General features: G+C 41.2%; 1 protein-coding gene across 1 annotated transcript; it reads right to left on the reverse strand.

Moving 5' to 3' along the window:
- Positions 1-679: 679 nt before the first annotated feature.
- LOC126188818 (piggyBac transposable element-derived protein 4-like) lies at positions 680-1,522 on the reverse strand. Its single transcript, XM_049930431.1, has one exon. It carries the CDS (start codon positions 1,520-1,522, stop codon positions 680-682), a length of 843 nt encoding a protein of 280 aa, XP_049786388.1.
- Positions 1,523-16,384: the final 14,862 nt, after the last annotated feature.

The following is a 16,384-nucleotide window of genomic DNA, read 5'->3' on the forward strand; positions in this document are numbered from 1 at the left end:
AGATAGAAGTCAGATGGTGCTAAATTTGGACTGTATGGAGGATGCCGTATGGTGGTGAGATTCAGTCTCTGAAGTTCTGCAGTGGTAGCACACGAGGTGTGTGGTTTGGCATTGTCATGCTGCAGGAAAACGTTTCCCTTTCTCTTTCAGACCCAACAACGTACAGTACTCACATCAACACAGTCACCATAAACTGCTTTCATTCTCTGATGCACATCCTTTGGGATGACACCTTCTGCTGTCAAGAATTCAATGACTGCAGCCGATTTGGAGTGGTGTATGCTAAAAATGCCATGCATGTTTATACTGTTATGCTACGTTCTATTTAAATTGCCATATCTCACACAGTATTCACTTTAAAGATATGAAAAAATTACCACTTATCCATAAAAGTATGTAGAATATTATGGCTTACACAGATTATGATAATGTTTCAAATGAATTTGATTGTGACAGTCCAAATAAAATATTTTTTTTAAGAAAGTATTATAAATTTGACTTTGATTCCATGTATACAACACTGTGCTTCAATTTAAGAAGGCTAACTACAGTCCATAGAATCTACACACATTTCTGAGTAAAGTGACATGAGGGATATGACATTTGTGTTATTATTTAGAAAGATAATAATTATTTATTTGAAGAGAACATTACAGAATTTCCATGGCTACAATATGACTTAGCATTTGTGTTTAGGAAAACATTCACCATGCAACCCCTTATTACAACCATTACAAACAGTTCTTGACCCTCTTTTCCTTCCCTGACTGGTACACACACAGCATCTTGACTCTTTCTTCTCTGGAAGTTTTCTCAAACCCGGAGCACCACGAGGGTCATCAATTGCATTTTTTTCTTGCAGCCATTCATCTGACAAGGCTTCAATTATCATTACAGTATATACATATCTGGAAACAAATTTCCTTCCCTTACTATGCTCTTTGTATAATATGTAAGAGTTCAGTACCATTCTTAACATTATGTTAAAAGCTACCTTCTTCCAGTAACGAAGAGTTCGCCTCTCATCCAAATACGCATACAGCGTCATGTCAGATGTGTCTATTCCACCAATATACTGGTTGTACTGGTGTATTCTTTCTGGCCTTTTTACTGTTTGATTTTTATTTTGGACTTCAATGTCACCAGCACCAACTTTACTTGACAATAAGAGAACGGGGGTATGCTGGGATTTTTTCTCTCCGTACACACATGCTAGTGCTGGACCTGACTTACAATACATCCTTTCCCCAATTCCAAATTTCTTTCTAAATTGCTCCGGCAAATATTTCCTGTTTTTTCTTACAGTGCCAGTAATGCATGTACCTAGTTTGTAGAGACTTTTTACAAGTGGTACTGACATGAAAAAGTTGTCCACAAAGATGTGATATTCCTTGTTCAAATAACTGCCCAAACGCAGTACCTTCTGAACAACACAGTAACCTAAGCCATGTCTTGCAATCTCAGCCTTATCTTCTTGGCTTTTGCCACCTCTGTATGTATAAAATCCAAGACAGTAGTTCATTATAGAGTCACACAGCATCCAGAATTTGACTCCTCATTGGTGGTGGTGTTTGTTTGGCAAATACTGTAATAGGGAAGTGTGACATTTAGTGCCAACTAGACTCTCATCAATACTAAGTTGTTCATGAGGTGTGTAATGATGTCTAAATATATTATTAGCATGATGTACCAATGGCTGGTACCTGATACATGGGTCATAATGAGGATGGCCTGGTGCTGGACATTTCTCACTATCCACAAGATCAAAGAATTTCATCAGATGCCTAAATTGGTGGGCAGAAAACATTTTAACAAACCATGGAAATGCCTGTGACGGTTTTGTGCTCCAGTATGATAGCATTGTGGGCCTTTTATTGAGTCCCATATTTAGTAAGCAAGCAATAAAACCTCTTACCTCGGTACTTGTCACATTCTTCCATTTCTTATATGGTTTGGACAATGTAGCAATTTTAGTTATAAACTGTTTAGCTGAGTGATTCGTATCAGTTACAATAAGCTGCAGCAACATTCTAGTAAAGAATAGATTGAAATATTCTATCACAGGAGATCCTACTGGTGGCATATATTTTGGTCCTGGCAGCTCTTGAAATGGATGTGGTAATGGCTGTAGTGTTTCAGGCACACGTACTTCAGTATATTGTACATCTTCCATTTCGTCTTCACTTTCGTTCACAATATCGTCAAGTACATCTTAGCTTTCGCTAAAACACTCTGTATCACTAGTACATTCTAAAAGTTCACAAATTTCTTCATCGGTAAGTCCTCTGCTGTGGCCTGGTGTAGGTCACATTTTTCACAAAAAATGGAGAAAATAAACAAATTGTAAACACAGAAACAACGATAAATAACAGTACTGCGATAGAGCGTTACCTTGACTTTCAAAGGGTTAAATCGCATTGACTGATGTCTGCACAGGGTTCCATACTTTACACTGTAACAACACAACTGTTCAATGCTAAGGCTTCCCGCCAAATGGAGCTGTAGAGAAGAGGCTACGGTACAAACCAGCACATGCCACATACCAATGCTGCCAGCTGTTGAAGAGTTACAAAGGCGGAGGCATCACTTTTCAGTCAGCCCTCATATTTAGGGTTATCTTTCTTCATGTAAGATTTCCCATCTCGGTGCATAGTGTGTAAAATGATTGGGATCATGTTTATGTGGCTATGTTGTAGAATGTATGTATTTCTGTGTCCACATCTGTTCCTGTGATTGTGCATGCTTATAGAGTATGGACATGTTTCTTCATGATGCAAAATTTTCTTTCTTGATTCTTCATGTAACATTGGGGTAATCAGTTTACCTTGTGCAGTGTTGCTATTGAAAAAAAAAAAGTATTATAATGTAAATAGCACATAGAGCTCTTCGCAACTCTGGAGATATACAGTTGTACATTCTCTGCAGTATGACTCTTTCAGAGTTTGAAAGCCATTAGCTTTGTTGCAGATCACAGTGTTTGAATATGTGATGTCCACAATGACAGCTTTTTTTTGTGTGGTGACATAGTTAGGATTCACATATTCGGATTTATCAGTTATTGTGTTTTCTTTACCAATAATACAATAATATATGTAAAAAAGATGTATGATTTGCATTAATTCTGTTTTGATATCTCAGTGTGACACAATTTATTCCACCCATGAAACCACTTAATGAGTTATACAAGTCACCAGTTGTTTACAGCAAGTTTATGTACATGTTTGTTATATATTATTCTTATAACATTTGCAACTTCCAGATTCACAGGCTCTGAAGCTGTACTTATGTTTGTTGAAGTGGAAAACACTCATCAGTGTAGGTGTCATTACCATATATACATTAATATTAATGTATAGCTAATGGCTTTGCAGCTCTCAGTGACTGTCTCATAACCTTCATTCATGTCTTTTGTCACTGTACTCGTGTGTGGTTGTAAGAATGTTTGTGTTGTGCTCGAGTCATTATTTGTGTAAGTTCATTTTCTTTCTTTATGTCTTGAAATCTTCCTTCTTGATTCTTCATGTAATTTGAGGTAGCAGTATTTTAATTCTATATTCTGTAAAAAATTGTAATTGAATTACGTTACTTTTTCAGTGTCCACTTGAACTGTTTGATATGTGGTTACTGAATAGTATTGATCTTCTGTATTAGGGACATCTTTCTTCTTGTAAAGTCTTTTTCTTTGTTGTTTCATCATCTTTTTTGAGTTGTTAATACTTTACAGTGAGCAGGGTGTAAGATGATAGTCGCTGAGTTTATGTGGCAAGGTTGTAGTGTGTCTATGGCTGTGTCCGAATGCGTTGGTGTAAGTGTGTTTGTTGTAGAGAGTAACTTTTTGTTTGAAGGTACATATTTCTTCATGAGACAAGACCTTCTCTCTTGATTCTTCTTATCATATTTGAGTCAGAGCTAAGAAATATGTTTCCAAATGAACTTGATGAAACAACTTGACAATACAAGGTGGAAGATGTTTGTGCTGAAATGACGAGCGTATCTTGTACTGTCTCCCTCATGAAAAGTAGCATAATGTCCAGATTAACCATTTAATAATTTTGGCCTATTTTCATTTTCTTCAGTGTTTCAACAAATTTCTGCAAGTTTACAACATGGTGTTCACAATGTCCCAGTTTCGGTGTTAATAATCCTGCAAGATGATTTGGTGGACTGTTGGTGGGCAAGCAGAATTCACTAACAATGCATGTAAGATGGAACTATTGCTTACATATGTTCAGGGATCCATAGAGCCTGAGTAGTCAGGTAGCTGGTGGCATTAATTTGTTCACCACTTTGTCTGGTAAACCAGAGTCCTTTAATAACCACCCTCTCTTCATGACTATGGCCTGTGTTGTATCGCAACTGAGCTTCCAGTATGCATCATCTTCTCATAAACGTAGCATATTCAGATTGTAGTCTTCAGTGTTCAGAAGCAAAGTGGTATTTCCTTTGCCAGCTGGCAAGACAACCAAGTCAAAATTCTCACACGATAAGCATAAGTCACTTTGTTGCTCGTGGCTAATTAAGATTTCAGTGGTTTAGGTTTTGCCAGTATATAGCTGGCACTTAGTGTGATGTTCTTATCTGCGTCATGTGAGAGATGATGAATGCACTACTCTATTCCATTAATAACATAAAAAATTGCCAGACATCTTGGGGCCGGTAAAAAATTCAGGCCATTACTCAATACTGGCACAGAGCCATTTTCCAGTTCAGGGATGGGGAAATTAACAGCTATTGTATGGGCCTTATCATTCTCCACATCAGTTCCTCTGTGAAGTGATAGGTCAAACTTGTTACATTGCATAGACATCGTCTTGCACAAATTATCATGCTGTTGTTCTGTCCATGGGGGCAGGCTTTTAATGTTGAAAGTAAGTAACAGTGCTTGTAGTGAGATCGGAGCAGCAGTTTCAAATGTGAAAGGACCCTCGTGTACCACCTGACATCACTCTGTCCCACAATGAGCCAGAGCTGCCTATCTCACCTTCTGCACAACATCATTTTGGCCCTCTCTGATTGGTGGCAGAAACTGCAATTGTGGCTATATAAATAGGAAATTGTGCCAGCCCCAGCAGTCAGTAGTTTTACTCTTGATGACAATGGCAAAGATAGCCATTGGAAGCTCATTAATTTTATTTGATTTGATGCTGTTTGAAAACCAAAAAGACATGATGCCGCAAAAGTCTTCGAGCACATTTATGTTTCCTCTGCAGTGAGGACATAATGCACAGTGTGAGACTGCTGGAAAAACTGTGAAAAAAGAAATTACATCTGCTGAGTTCTTTAGCATATTGCAATGCCGCATGGATAAGGAGGTAATTCCTCACTTTGTTGTAGCTAAGCAACACATCCAAACTGCTGCAGTGGACAGAATTTTGAAGAGGACAAGTCATACCATAGTGAGACAGTGGACTGGTAGACAAGATATGAGCTTGATCCATATACCAGAAAGCTGTTTGATTGACATCAATTTCTGTCATCAGCTTTGTAGCCATTTGATTGGGAGTGCGTGGACATAGCCATGGCATCACAATGGTGTGCCAGTTTGTGCAAGACAGCAAGACAACATCCAAGCAAGTTTGACCACGTGACTCACAGAGGAAATGATGTGAAGAATGATAAGTTTCACAGAATAGTTGTTAATCTCTGCAATCCAGAACTAGTCGACAACTCTGTGGCAGCTCTGGGTAAAGGCCTTAATTTTTCACCAGTCGCACAATATCTGTCAGTTTTGGATATTGTTAGCGGAACTGAACAGTGCATCTGGCATCTATTGCATGACACAGCAGAGGATGTCTCACTAGCTGCCGGGCTGGGTTTAAGCTAGCCAACCAAAAACCAGTGTTAACCTAGAAGATTGTCGTGACTTGTCCTTATTGCGTGAGATTGATGACTTGGTTGTCTTGGTAGCAAACAGAGGAAATGCCACTGTGTTTCGGAACACTGAACCTGAAGGTGCTATACTTATTAGAAGATGGTGCGTACTGGGAACTTAGTCACAATCTGACACAGGCCATAGTCATAAAGACAGGGAAGTTATTAAAGGACTGAGTGGTGCAGAAATTAATGCCTTGCGCTGTCAGACCTCCCTGGCCTTATGGGCTGCCAGGGAAAGGTTCCTCTTAGCCCCATTGTTAGTGCAATTAGCTTGCCTACCTGGAGACAGTCAAAACATCTTACAGGAATATAAATGCCTAAACTAGGACATTGTGAACACCATGTTGTAAACTACCAGACATTTGTTGAAACACTCAAGAAAATAAAAACAGAACAAAATGGCATAATGGTTAGTCTGGGAATTGTGTCACTTTTTGCGAGGGTGCCAGTAGAAGACATGCTGGATCTTTTGGCCCAACTCTTTCCATTTGGAATCCTCAAGTTGTTATGCTATGTTCTTACAACAACACTTCTTATACCATGATGAATATTATGAAATAATGGATGGCACAGTGATGGACTCACCACTGCCCCTCGCAGTCACGAAATTCTTCACGGAGCACTTTGAGGAGCAGGCTCCAAACTCTGCGGTGTTGTGTCTACCTTGCTTCCCAAGATATGTTGATGATGCCTTACTGATATGGCCCCATGGTGAAAATACACGGCAGCAGTTAATGGATCATACAAACGGTGTTCATCCCAATATTAAATTTGCCATCGAGATGGAGCAGGATGGCAAGCTACCGTTCTTGGATGTTTTCATTGGGGGGGGGGGGGGGGGGGGGGGGCAGGAGGCTGGCTTAGTCATTCAGTGTACAGGGAACCAATGTATACTGATCAATATTTAAACATTGATAATTTTCAGTCTTGTAAACTAGAAAATGGTCCTGAAATTGTTAATATACACATCAAAATTTATTTCCAATGACAATCACCTACAGTCTGAATTGCACCACTTGATGCAAATGTTCAGAGAGGATGATTATAGCAAGAGAGACACTACAGATGCTTTCAGATGTCACCAAAGATGGATATCTTGTGAATCGGCAGAAGAAGCCAAGGCAACAGCTTTCCTTACATACTGTGGGCCAACGAGCAGCAAGTTAGGATGTGTACTGCAGAGACACGGATTGAGACCAGTGCTTTGTCCCACCCCCAAAATACGACATATGCTGTGCCTTGTTAAAGAGAACATAGCTCTTCGTGTGTCAGGTATGCATGGTGTCCCTTGTGAGTGCAGCAGGATTTATGTAGGTCAATCAATTTGCACAGTTGCAGGGTGTTGTACTGAGCACGAGAGACGTATTAAACGGAGGGAGATGAACAAGTCAGCCATATTTGAGCACTGCCTGAAAAACAGACACAAAATAGGGTTTGAGAACACAAACGTTTTGGCTCATGTGTCAACATACTTGGATTCCTTTATAAAAGAGGTGACTGAGATTAGATTGGACAACAACAGTTTCAATAGAGACCAGGGGCACACTGACTAGGGCATGGGGACAAGCTTCAATGTCAGAAGGAAGCTACAGTGGATGACTAACACTTATAGGGAGGTTGGGAATAGCAGTTTCAAACGTGGCACTGGCCCCTCATGCCACCTTACATCACTCAGTCCCATGTCTGGCTGGAGCTACTATGAGCTACCCAACTCACCTTCAATGCGTGTATCATTTCTGTCCTCTCTGATAGGTGCCAGTGACTGTAATCATGTCTATATAAGTGGAAAAATGTGCCATGCCCAGCTGTCAGTAATTTTACTCCTGGCAATGATGACAGTGATAATCATTGAACACTTGTGAATTTTTTTTTTAATTGACTCAGCTTGAAAACCGAGAATATTTTATCCATAGATTTGTTTAACATATTTTTCTTTGAGCAACAAGAAACAGAATCTAGCTGTCACAATGTCCTCCAGGGAAAGTGTCTCTGTACTAAAGCACAAACGACACGTTTGCGTAGCATCATGTTGTGAAGTGGCTCTGAGCCTGAGTGGGCTAAGGAGCTGCCACCAGCCATCATATACTACGTGGGCAGAGTGTGCTCGTGATACCAAGCCACTGGATGTGTGACAAAGCTGGCATACATCACTGGGTCTACCAGATCCTGTACGACCATGATCAGCATTCAACAAAAACTTGCAATTCCGTGCCACCTATGATATGCTGTAGAGTGGTATCGATACTTGATACAACAGATGCTACAACAGAACCAAGACTGCCTTCAGACAATCTGATCCTCAACACACAGAGTTCATAGTTGACATTATGTCTCCTGGAAGCACACAGTTCACACTGATCTCATTAAACGTCAGTTATGACAAGAAGTCCAAATTTTACAGCAGTGGCACAAATTAGTAGTCTTAGGTAACTCTCCCATAAATGTCATAGTGCTTCACTTTACACACCGGAGTGTTTGTTGTTACTACCTCCCCTCCCTGTTTCTCAGTTGTAAACATCATCATGCTGCCACCATGAAAATATCTTTTTCCTGTGCTGACTAATTGTATATTTATGATTGTATTTGTTATGGTATTGATATTTTTTGGTGTGAACATTAAAGTGTTGTTGTCTAGTATGATTGTGTTTTTATGTTCCATGCTCCTACCTCCTCCCTACCCTTTGCCCACACTTACTATGGTTATTCAAGGAGATAACAGGAAAAAGGAATGACGGGCAAGCACGGCCAAAAAATATATGGCAGAATAGAATAGAAGAAACATCTCCTTAGGCGAGAGAGGTTGGAACCATGTCTACAGACAGAGAGATGGAAATCCTTTGTGTCCTCTACATGGTGAATATATCTGGACTAGATTCAGAAAGTGCTTTTCAGTGATAACCTTCTGTTATTGTTATGATGATGTGCTGTTTTATGCATCATATGTGAGTGATATTGTTGTATCAAGGGATGTCTTGGGGTGTTTATATGCTGAGTTTATTCTTAGGTTTTTATGTGTAGCAATGTCAAGTAAATAATTGATCACTGTTGTTATGATAAGGATCACGTGCAGTAATCTCTCATTTTCAATCATTATTCAGCGAGCCATTTTTGTGTTGCAGATGTATTGTGAAGTAAATCTAAATTTGATGTTCACAATAAACTTTTATTTTGGTGGATTACTGGTACAGTGATGTGTGTGGCAAATTGGTGAGTTGGTGCTTGCACTTTCAAGTTGTTATGATGTGTCAGTACACCCTGGGTTTCTAATTCACCAGTGTATCTTCCAGTGATTTGTTCTATTACTTCCCATGTTTGTCATAGTTCCATTTTATTTCTGTGATTAATAGTTTATTGGAATTTGAAGCAATAATTAGCACTTCAGTCTATCCTTCACATTTGAAAATGTGGAATAAACTTATTTTCTGGTTAGACTCTCTACTGTTAATGTCTTAGCTATCAGGTAATATCAATGGTTTTGTAGGTTGCAGTAAGTGTCACATATCTTCCATTAAAGTTTCCTCATGACTGTCCACCTGTGTGTATTTCTTGTGTAGGACGATTTTTGTTTGCAAGTAAAGAAACGAGTTCAGATATCAACTCTGTGTACAGATGAGGTTGTTGAGTGTGCTATATTGTACAACTACATATACCTGCACTACAGACATGATCAGTGGGTTGCTGTATCATTGGTCCCCATGCCAGCTCCACAATACAGGCCGGATTGTATGTCAACACAGCAGTTGAACAAAACCCACCAGTCAGTTTATGAGTTAAGATTCCATTGGACTCTATGTGAAGTAGCAGCAAGCACCAGCCTCTTCTCCAAACCACTTGCATTGCCACAAGTGATGCTACATGCAGGGCACTACTTGCTTTGCCAGTCAGGTGTCTTCCAGTTTGCCGAAACTGTGCCCAAGTGACCTTCTGGCCACAGAGCTGCCAGATCCAAGTGCAACACCAACCATGGAAGATCACCAAGCACCACAGTGAGCAGCCAGCAGTCATAACCAGAGTCATCACCTCCACCAACCTCGGCCTCAGCTAACACTGTGCTCCTTGGAGGTTATACACTGTTTGCATTAATTTGCTGTCACTGCTAGACATCTGACCTGACTTAGAATCAGCCAAGTGTTGTCTATCTCCACCAGTGAACTACGGTCGAGCTACTGTAAAAAGATCCGTGACAGTTGCAGTGAACTGGGTGCAGCAGTTCTGCATGCCTACCACAATCAGTCGCATTTTGCAGTTGTGTAAACATCTCTGTGGCAAAGCCTCAGTGTTGCTGGAACTGTATAGAAAGCTATTGTTTTGCAGCTGAGCACTGGTAACAGTATTGTCAGCTGTCATCCATCAGATTATGCTGACATAACTATAAAGTAAACTAAAGTATTTTATGACTCCCATCCAGAAATATTATATATATCAAATGCAAAAAAAACTATGCACCGTGAAGGAATTACCTGAATGGGATGAAAACTGGTAGACGTGATGTACATTTGAAGAGGAACAATTGATTACAGTTTCAGAAAAATTGAATAATTCATTCAAAAGAAAGAGCCTCACAAATTGAGCAAATCAGTAACACTTTGGTCTACCTCTGGTCCGTATACAAGCTGTAATTTGGTGTGGCATTGATTGACAAAATTGTTGGATGCCCTCCTGAGGGATATCATGCCATATTATTTGTAGTTAGCACATTAGATTGTCAATATGCTGAACTGGTGAGAGGGACCTGCCCACGATGCTCCAAAAGTCCTCAGTTGGGTAGAGATCCAGGGACCTTGCTGGCTAACGTGGGTATGACAAGCACGAAGACAAGCAATAAAAACTCTAAAAGTGTATAGAAGGGCATTATCTTGCCAAAATATAAGCCCAGGATGGCTTGGCATGATGGGTAATCCAATGGGGCATAGAATGTTGTCGACGTACTGTAAGGGTACCTCAGATCACAACCAAAGGGATAATGCTATGAAATGAAATGGCACTGCAGACCATCACTTCTGGTTGTCACACCATATAGTGGTTGACAGTCAGGCTGCTATCCCACCACTGTCCCATGCATCTCCAGAGACCTCTTAGCTGGTCATTGTGACCTGGGACATTTTGACTGGAATAGAATTGTCTTCAGTGATGAGACCTGCTTTGAAGTGAGCCCTGATGACTAGCAAAGAGGTGCCTGGACACGCACTGAATAGCAGTGGAATACCAACCCGACTGTTGCCTGACATATGGCCTAACACACGAGAGTGGTGGTTCATAGAAAGAACCAGTTGGTTGTCATTTGTGGTGGCCTTACAGAACAGTATTACATAGATGGTACTGTACACCCCAATGTCTTGCCCTTCATGCCAAGCCATCGTCGACTTACTTATCACCAGGATAATACCCATCTGCACACGGTGTGTGTTTCTACTGCTTGTTGTCGTGTTTACCAAACCCTACCTTGGGCAACCAGGTATCCAGATCTCTCCTCAGCTTAGAATGTTTGGAGCATTGTGGGCAGGGCCCTCCAATGAGTTTGGAATTTTGATGATGTAAGGTGACAGGTCGATGAAATTTGATACAATATCCCTCAGGAGGACACACAGCAACTCACTCAATCAATGCCAATCCGAATTACAGCTTGCATAAGACCAGTAGTGGACCAACATGTTACTGATTTGCTCAGTTTGTAGAGCACTTTCTCTTGAATATATTGTCTCAGAGAAGAAGGTGGAATTAATTGAATGACAAAAACTAACTTCACTTAACAGATGTTTATTCAGCATTTGCACATACAAGAGTGTAGAGCAAACTGCCTCCAGCCAGAACACATACAGTATATATACAGCTACAGAACATTCCAGTACAATGATTCTTGACATTTGTGAATACTTCTAGAATGTACTCAAACCAAGTATAGAAATTAAAAGTGTACAGTCCAGGTGAGTTTTGAACTCATGACCGTCCATGCAACACTTTAGTATCATAACCACTACATCATGGTGCTACTCAGCTTCTTCTGTGGCACTGATCTTTCCCTACTAGAACAGCATCTCAGTGTAACGTCCTCCTAGTCCAGGAACGAGTCATTGGTCCTGCTTACTCCAACTTCTGATGACTGATGTTCACCCTGGAGGTAATCTTCTTAGAACTTTTTTTGCCACTGCTCTTCGTCACTTTTCCGCTTGTTGCCTGTCGCTGGAGCTTCAAATTTACCCTGGGTTGCAGGATCCTTGTAGGGCTTCATTCGAAGGACATGGACCGTATCTCTGATCTTTTGTCTTCTTGTGTCGGGGTCGAAATCATCAACTTCATAAGTAACATCAGACAACTGCCTTACAACCTTATAAGGTCCAACGTAGCGTCTGAGTAGCTTCTCAGAGTGACAAACCTTCTGAACAGGAGTGAAGATCCAGACAACAGGGCGGTGGCTCGTGTCATACCTTTGGCAATCATTTTCTTGAGCCTGCTGAATGCGGAGGCGAGCTAACTGCTGAGCTTCCTCAGCTCTGGTTAACACCTGGCTGATGTCATCATCGTCCACATCATCAGGATGTAACAGGAAAACAGTGTCCATCGTTGTAGTTGCCTCACACCCATGCACCAGGAAAAATGGTGTAAATCCTGAGGTGTCTTGTTTGGTAGTGTTGTAGGCAAACGTCACGAAAGGTAGCACCTCATCCCAGTTGCTCAGCTCAACATTGATAGCATGTCAGCCAAGGTCTTATTAAAGCATTCAGTAAGCCCGTTAGTTTTTGATGGTAAGCAGTCGTTATATATCTCTGTCACAAGATTCGATTGAGAAACTTTCCCTCGAACTGTAAGTAATGATCTTGGGGCAGTGTCTTCCACAATGAATTTGGCTACTTCAAATGCTTCGGCTGTTTTCACAGCTTTTGTAATGCTATAGCATGTGAGATAATCAGTGCAAACAATAATCCATCTATTGCCACTAGCAGACGTCGGAAATCATCCAAGGAGGTCAATTCCAACACTCTGGAAAGGCGTTTCAGCTGGTGGAAATGGTATGAGATGGCGTGGTGGTTTCTGAGGAACTGCCTTTCTCCTCCGGCACTCTCAACAGTGTGGCACATAGTGATGGACACTCCTAAATAAACCTGGCCAGAAAAATCTCTTACAGATTCTGTCGTATGTCTTAATAAATCCTAAATGTCCAGCTTCAGGTGTGTCATGGAATTTCTGTAGTACATCTAAGCACATGTGTTTAGAAATCACTGGTAGCCACATCTTTCCAAAGGGATCAAAGTTTTTCTTGCAAAGTAGTCCATTAACTACCTTAAATTGTCCGTTCACATCCTGTGACTGGTTTAAGTCAAGCATAATTTGAAATATCTTGGCGTCCTTCTTCTGCTATCTTCATCAAAGTCTTGATGGTCTTGCACAGGGGTTTCTTGAGAGACAGTTGGCATCTTGGTGTTTTCTCCCACCTGTGTACGCTATGGTAGTGTCATACTCTTGAAGACGTAGTGTCCACCTGGCGAGTCATCGTGTTGGCTCCATAAGACCTGTCAGCCAACAAAGTGAATGATGGTCTGTAACAACTGTGAATAGCCTTCCATAGAGATACTGTAGAAATATGCACATGGCCCAGATCACAGCAAGACATTCTCTTTCTGTAGTTGAGTAGTTTCTCTCGCCTTTTGTAAGTGTCCTAAAAGCATAGGCTATAACCTTCTCATTTCCATCCGAAATTTGGACCAGACCAGCACCGATCCCATACCCACTGGCATCTATGTGTAGTTCTGAGGTGCTCTCTCATCATACAGACCAAGTACAGGGTCAGTTGTCAGAGCTTTTCACAGCACATCAAAAGAATCTTGTTGAGCACCACCCCAGATAAATTTAGCATCAGCTTTTAACAACTCTTGGAGTGGCCTGGCTTTGATACAAAAATCTTTGATAAAACGACGGTAATAAGAACATAATCTGGGGAAGCTTCTCACATCTCTAATACTTTTAGGATTAGGAAATTCCATTATAGATCTCACCTTTCCAGGGTCTGGCTGCACACCTTCGTTTGGCACAAGGTGTACAAGTATTTTGATTTCTTTTGCTCCAAAGAGACACTTTCTTGGATTAAGTTTCAGTCCGTCTTGTTTAAGATACTTCAGAACGGCCCCCAGTCTTTTTATATGTTCATCAAATGTCTCTGAGAACACTATAATATCATCTAAATAACAAAGACACATTGTCCACTTCAGGTCTGTTCAAAAGTTGATGGTGCATTACACAAACGAAATGGCATTATCTTAAGCTCATACAGGCCCTCATTGGTGATGAATGCAGCTTTCTCATGATCAGCCTCATCTACTTTAATTTGGCAGTATTCCAAGTACATGTACATGGTTGAGAAAAACTTAGCCCCCTTCAGACAATCTAGTGTATCGTCAATTTGTGCATGGGGGTAAATGTCATTTTTAGTTACCTTATTAAGCTTCCTGTAATCAATGCGAAAGGACCAACTGCATCCTTCTTCCTGACGACAGCTGGTGATGACCATGGGCTCTGCGGAGGCTGAATGATGTCATTCTTCATCATTTTCTCTATCTTGTCACGAATTATTCGACGTTCCCATTGCTGACACATGGTACGCTCTCTGGCTTATTGTTTGATGGTCTCCAGTGCTGATCCAGTGCTTCACCATTGATTTGTCTAATTTGCTCTTCACCTGTGGATTGAAGCATTCATAGAGCTCTTGAAGAATGGCAGGTAGCTTTTTCTGTTGTACCTTAGTGAGATCTGGTGAAAGTTGAACTACAAGATCTTGTCTTGTAGTGGTAGCGCTAATTTCACCCACAGACTCAGCATGGAAGGTTTCTATGACACTCAGCTGTTCTTCAATTAATGGCTCAGCGCTTGCTATGCACATGCGTTTTGGAAGGATCTGCAGTTCTCAGTGACAGTTAACTATCCACAATTCACCAAATCCAATCATAAACAAGACAACAGAGGCTGGGATGACCAAGTTAGTCTTCAGTGGTATGCTTCTCTTACATTCCACTACAAGATCTATAGATTGATGCATGTCATGACACGTGACAGCTACCTTTCTAGCACTGACTGCAGGAATGATCCCTTCATCCAGCGCACAAAGTCACCACACACTCGGATGTGCATCTTCCTTTCCATAGTATCTCATCTCGTCTAGCATAATCTTCGAGCGACCACAATCTATAATTGCCTGTGAAGCTTTGAAAAAGTCCCATCAGAGAATGGCATCATGACTACACTCTTGTAAGCTGATGAATTCTAATGGCTGTGTATGGCCACTCTTACCCATACGGATAGTACATATTCCTGTAGGTTTTACATATTTCCCATTAGCCACCTTCAGCAGAGATGTTATGTTGTTGAAAAATATGGTTTTCTGCAACTGGCAACAGTACTTCTCCAAAATGACTGAATATGATGCCTCAGAGTCCACAAGAGCTAGGGCTGGCCTTCCATCCATGAGGGTATTGATGTAGTTTCCTATCATTTTTGTAGTGATCGACAGCAGAGGATTTTTCTCTTCAGCGGCCACACCCTTTCGTTTTCCAGGTTGCAGCGGCTAGGTGATTGGCTGGAGCTTCTAAACAGTGATGGAGACCTTGGTTGGTGAGGGGGAGCTTCCTCTCCAGTGGCTAGCTTGCAGCTATGGTGACCTTCATCGTCCTGCACCCACATATTCTTGTTCATCTTTGTTGTCCCGGAGTTGGTGTCGGCTAAGATTGGTCTTCTGGCATGGGCGTCACCAAATACCTGCCGCCTTTCTCCACAATAGCGCACCACATGTCCCGGTCATCCACAGTGGAAACAGACTGGTTGGTTATCCTGTGTCCTCCAGACATCAGTCTTCCTTGGTGCCCAAACAGGTTCCTCATTCGGCATTGTAGGAACATAACTCCGCCAGGGTCTCGACTTTTTCACCATTTAATGGGAAATGATGGATCAGAGATTGGGTTCAATGTCTGTTCCACTTCCTCCCTTATGACCTCTTGAAGTGTCTCGGCTTTTTGCTCGATGTGCAATCCAAGTACCTTCTGGACTACCTCTTTTACTATCTGACAAAGAACGCTTGTGAAATCAGTTGTTCCTGTTGTGACTCGCCGATCATTCAAAGTGCCGCCACGCAATTACGTGCATCCTAAACATGCGGTGCTGTCTGCCAGCCACCTAAGCGGCCAGCCGAGCAGCGGCCGCTAGACTGGGACTCAGTGCTCATTCGAATGCTAACGTGTACACGTCTTACTTGTCAACTTACTCTGTGACTTATATGTGTTGTTGTGTCGTTCCGAAATATATGTGTTAAACTTGAAGTTCTAACACTTCCTCTATCACAGACGTTGATATGATGACGTTTGGAAGCCGTTCAAACTTCTTGTGTGTAATTCTTTTTTGATGCATTTTCTTGGTATATTGACACCATTTCATGAAGTCATCTGCTGTTGAAACTTCCTTCAGGAGTAGGATTTGATACATATCCTCAGCAACACCCTTCATGAGATGTGCAACATTGTCTTCCTCC

The sequence above is a fragment of the Schistocerca cancellata genome, chromosome 5, assembly GCF_023864275.1.
Source record: "Schistocerca cancellata isolate TAMUIC-IGC-003103 chromosome 5, iqSchCanc2.1, whole genome shotgun sequence".
Taxonomy (NCBI): domain Eukaryota; kingdom Metazoa; phylum Arthropoda; class Insecta; order Orthoptera; family Acrididae; genus Schistocerca; species Schistocerca cancellata.

Coding starts and splice junctions, on each gene's coding strand:
- LOC126188818 (XM_049930431.1), bottom strand. CDS start 1,522: ATGAACTACTGTCTTGGATTTTATACATACAGAGGTGGCAAAAGCCAA.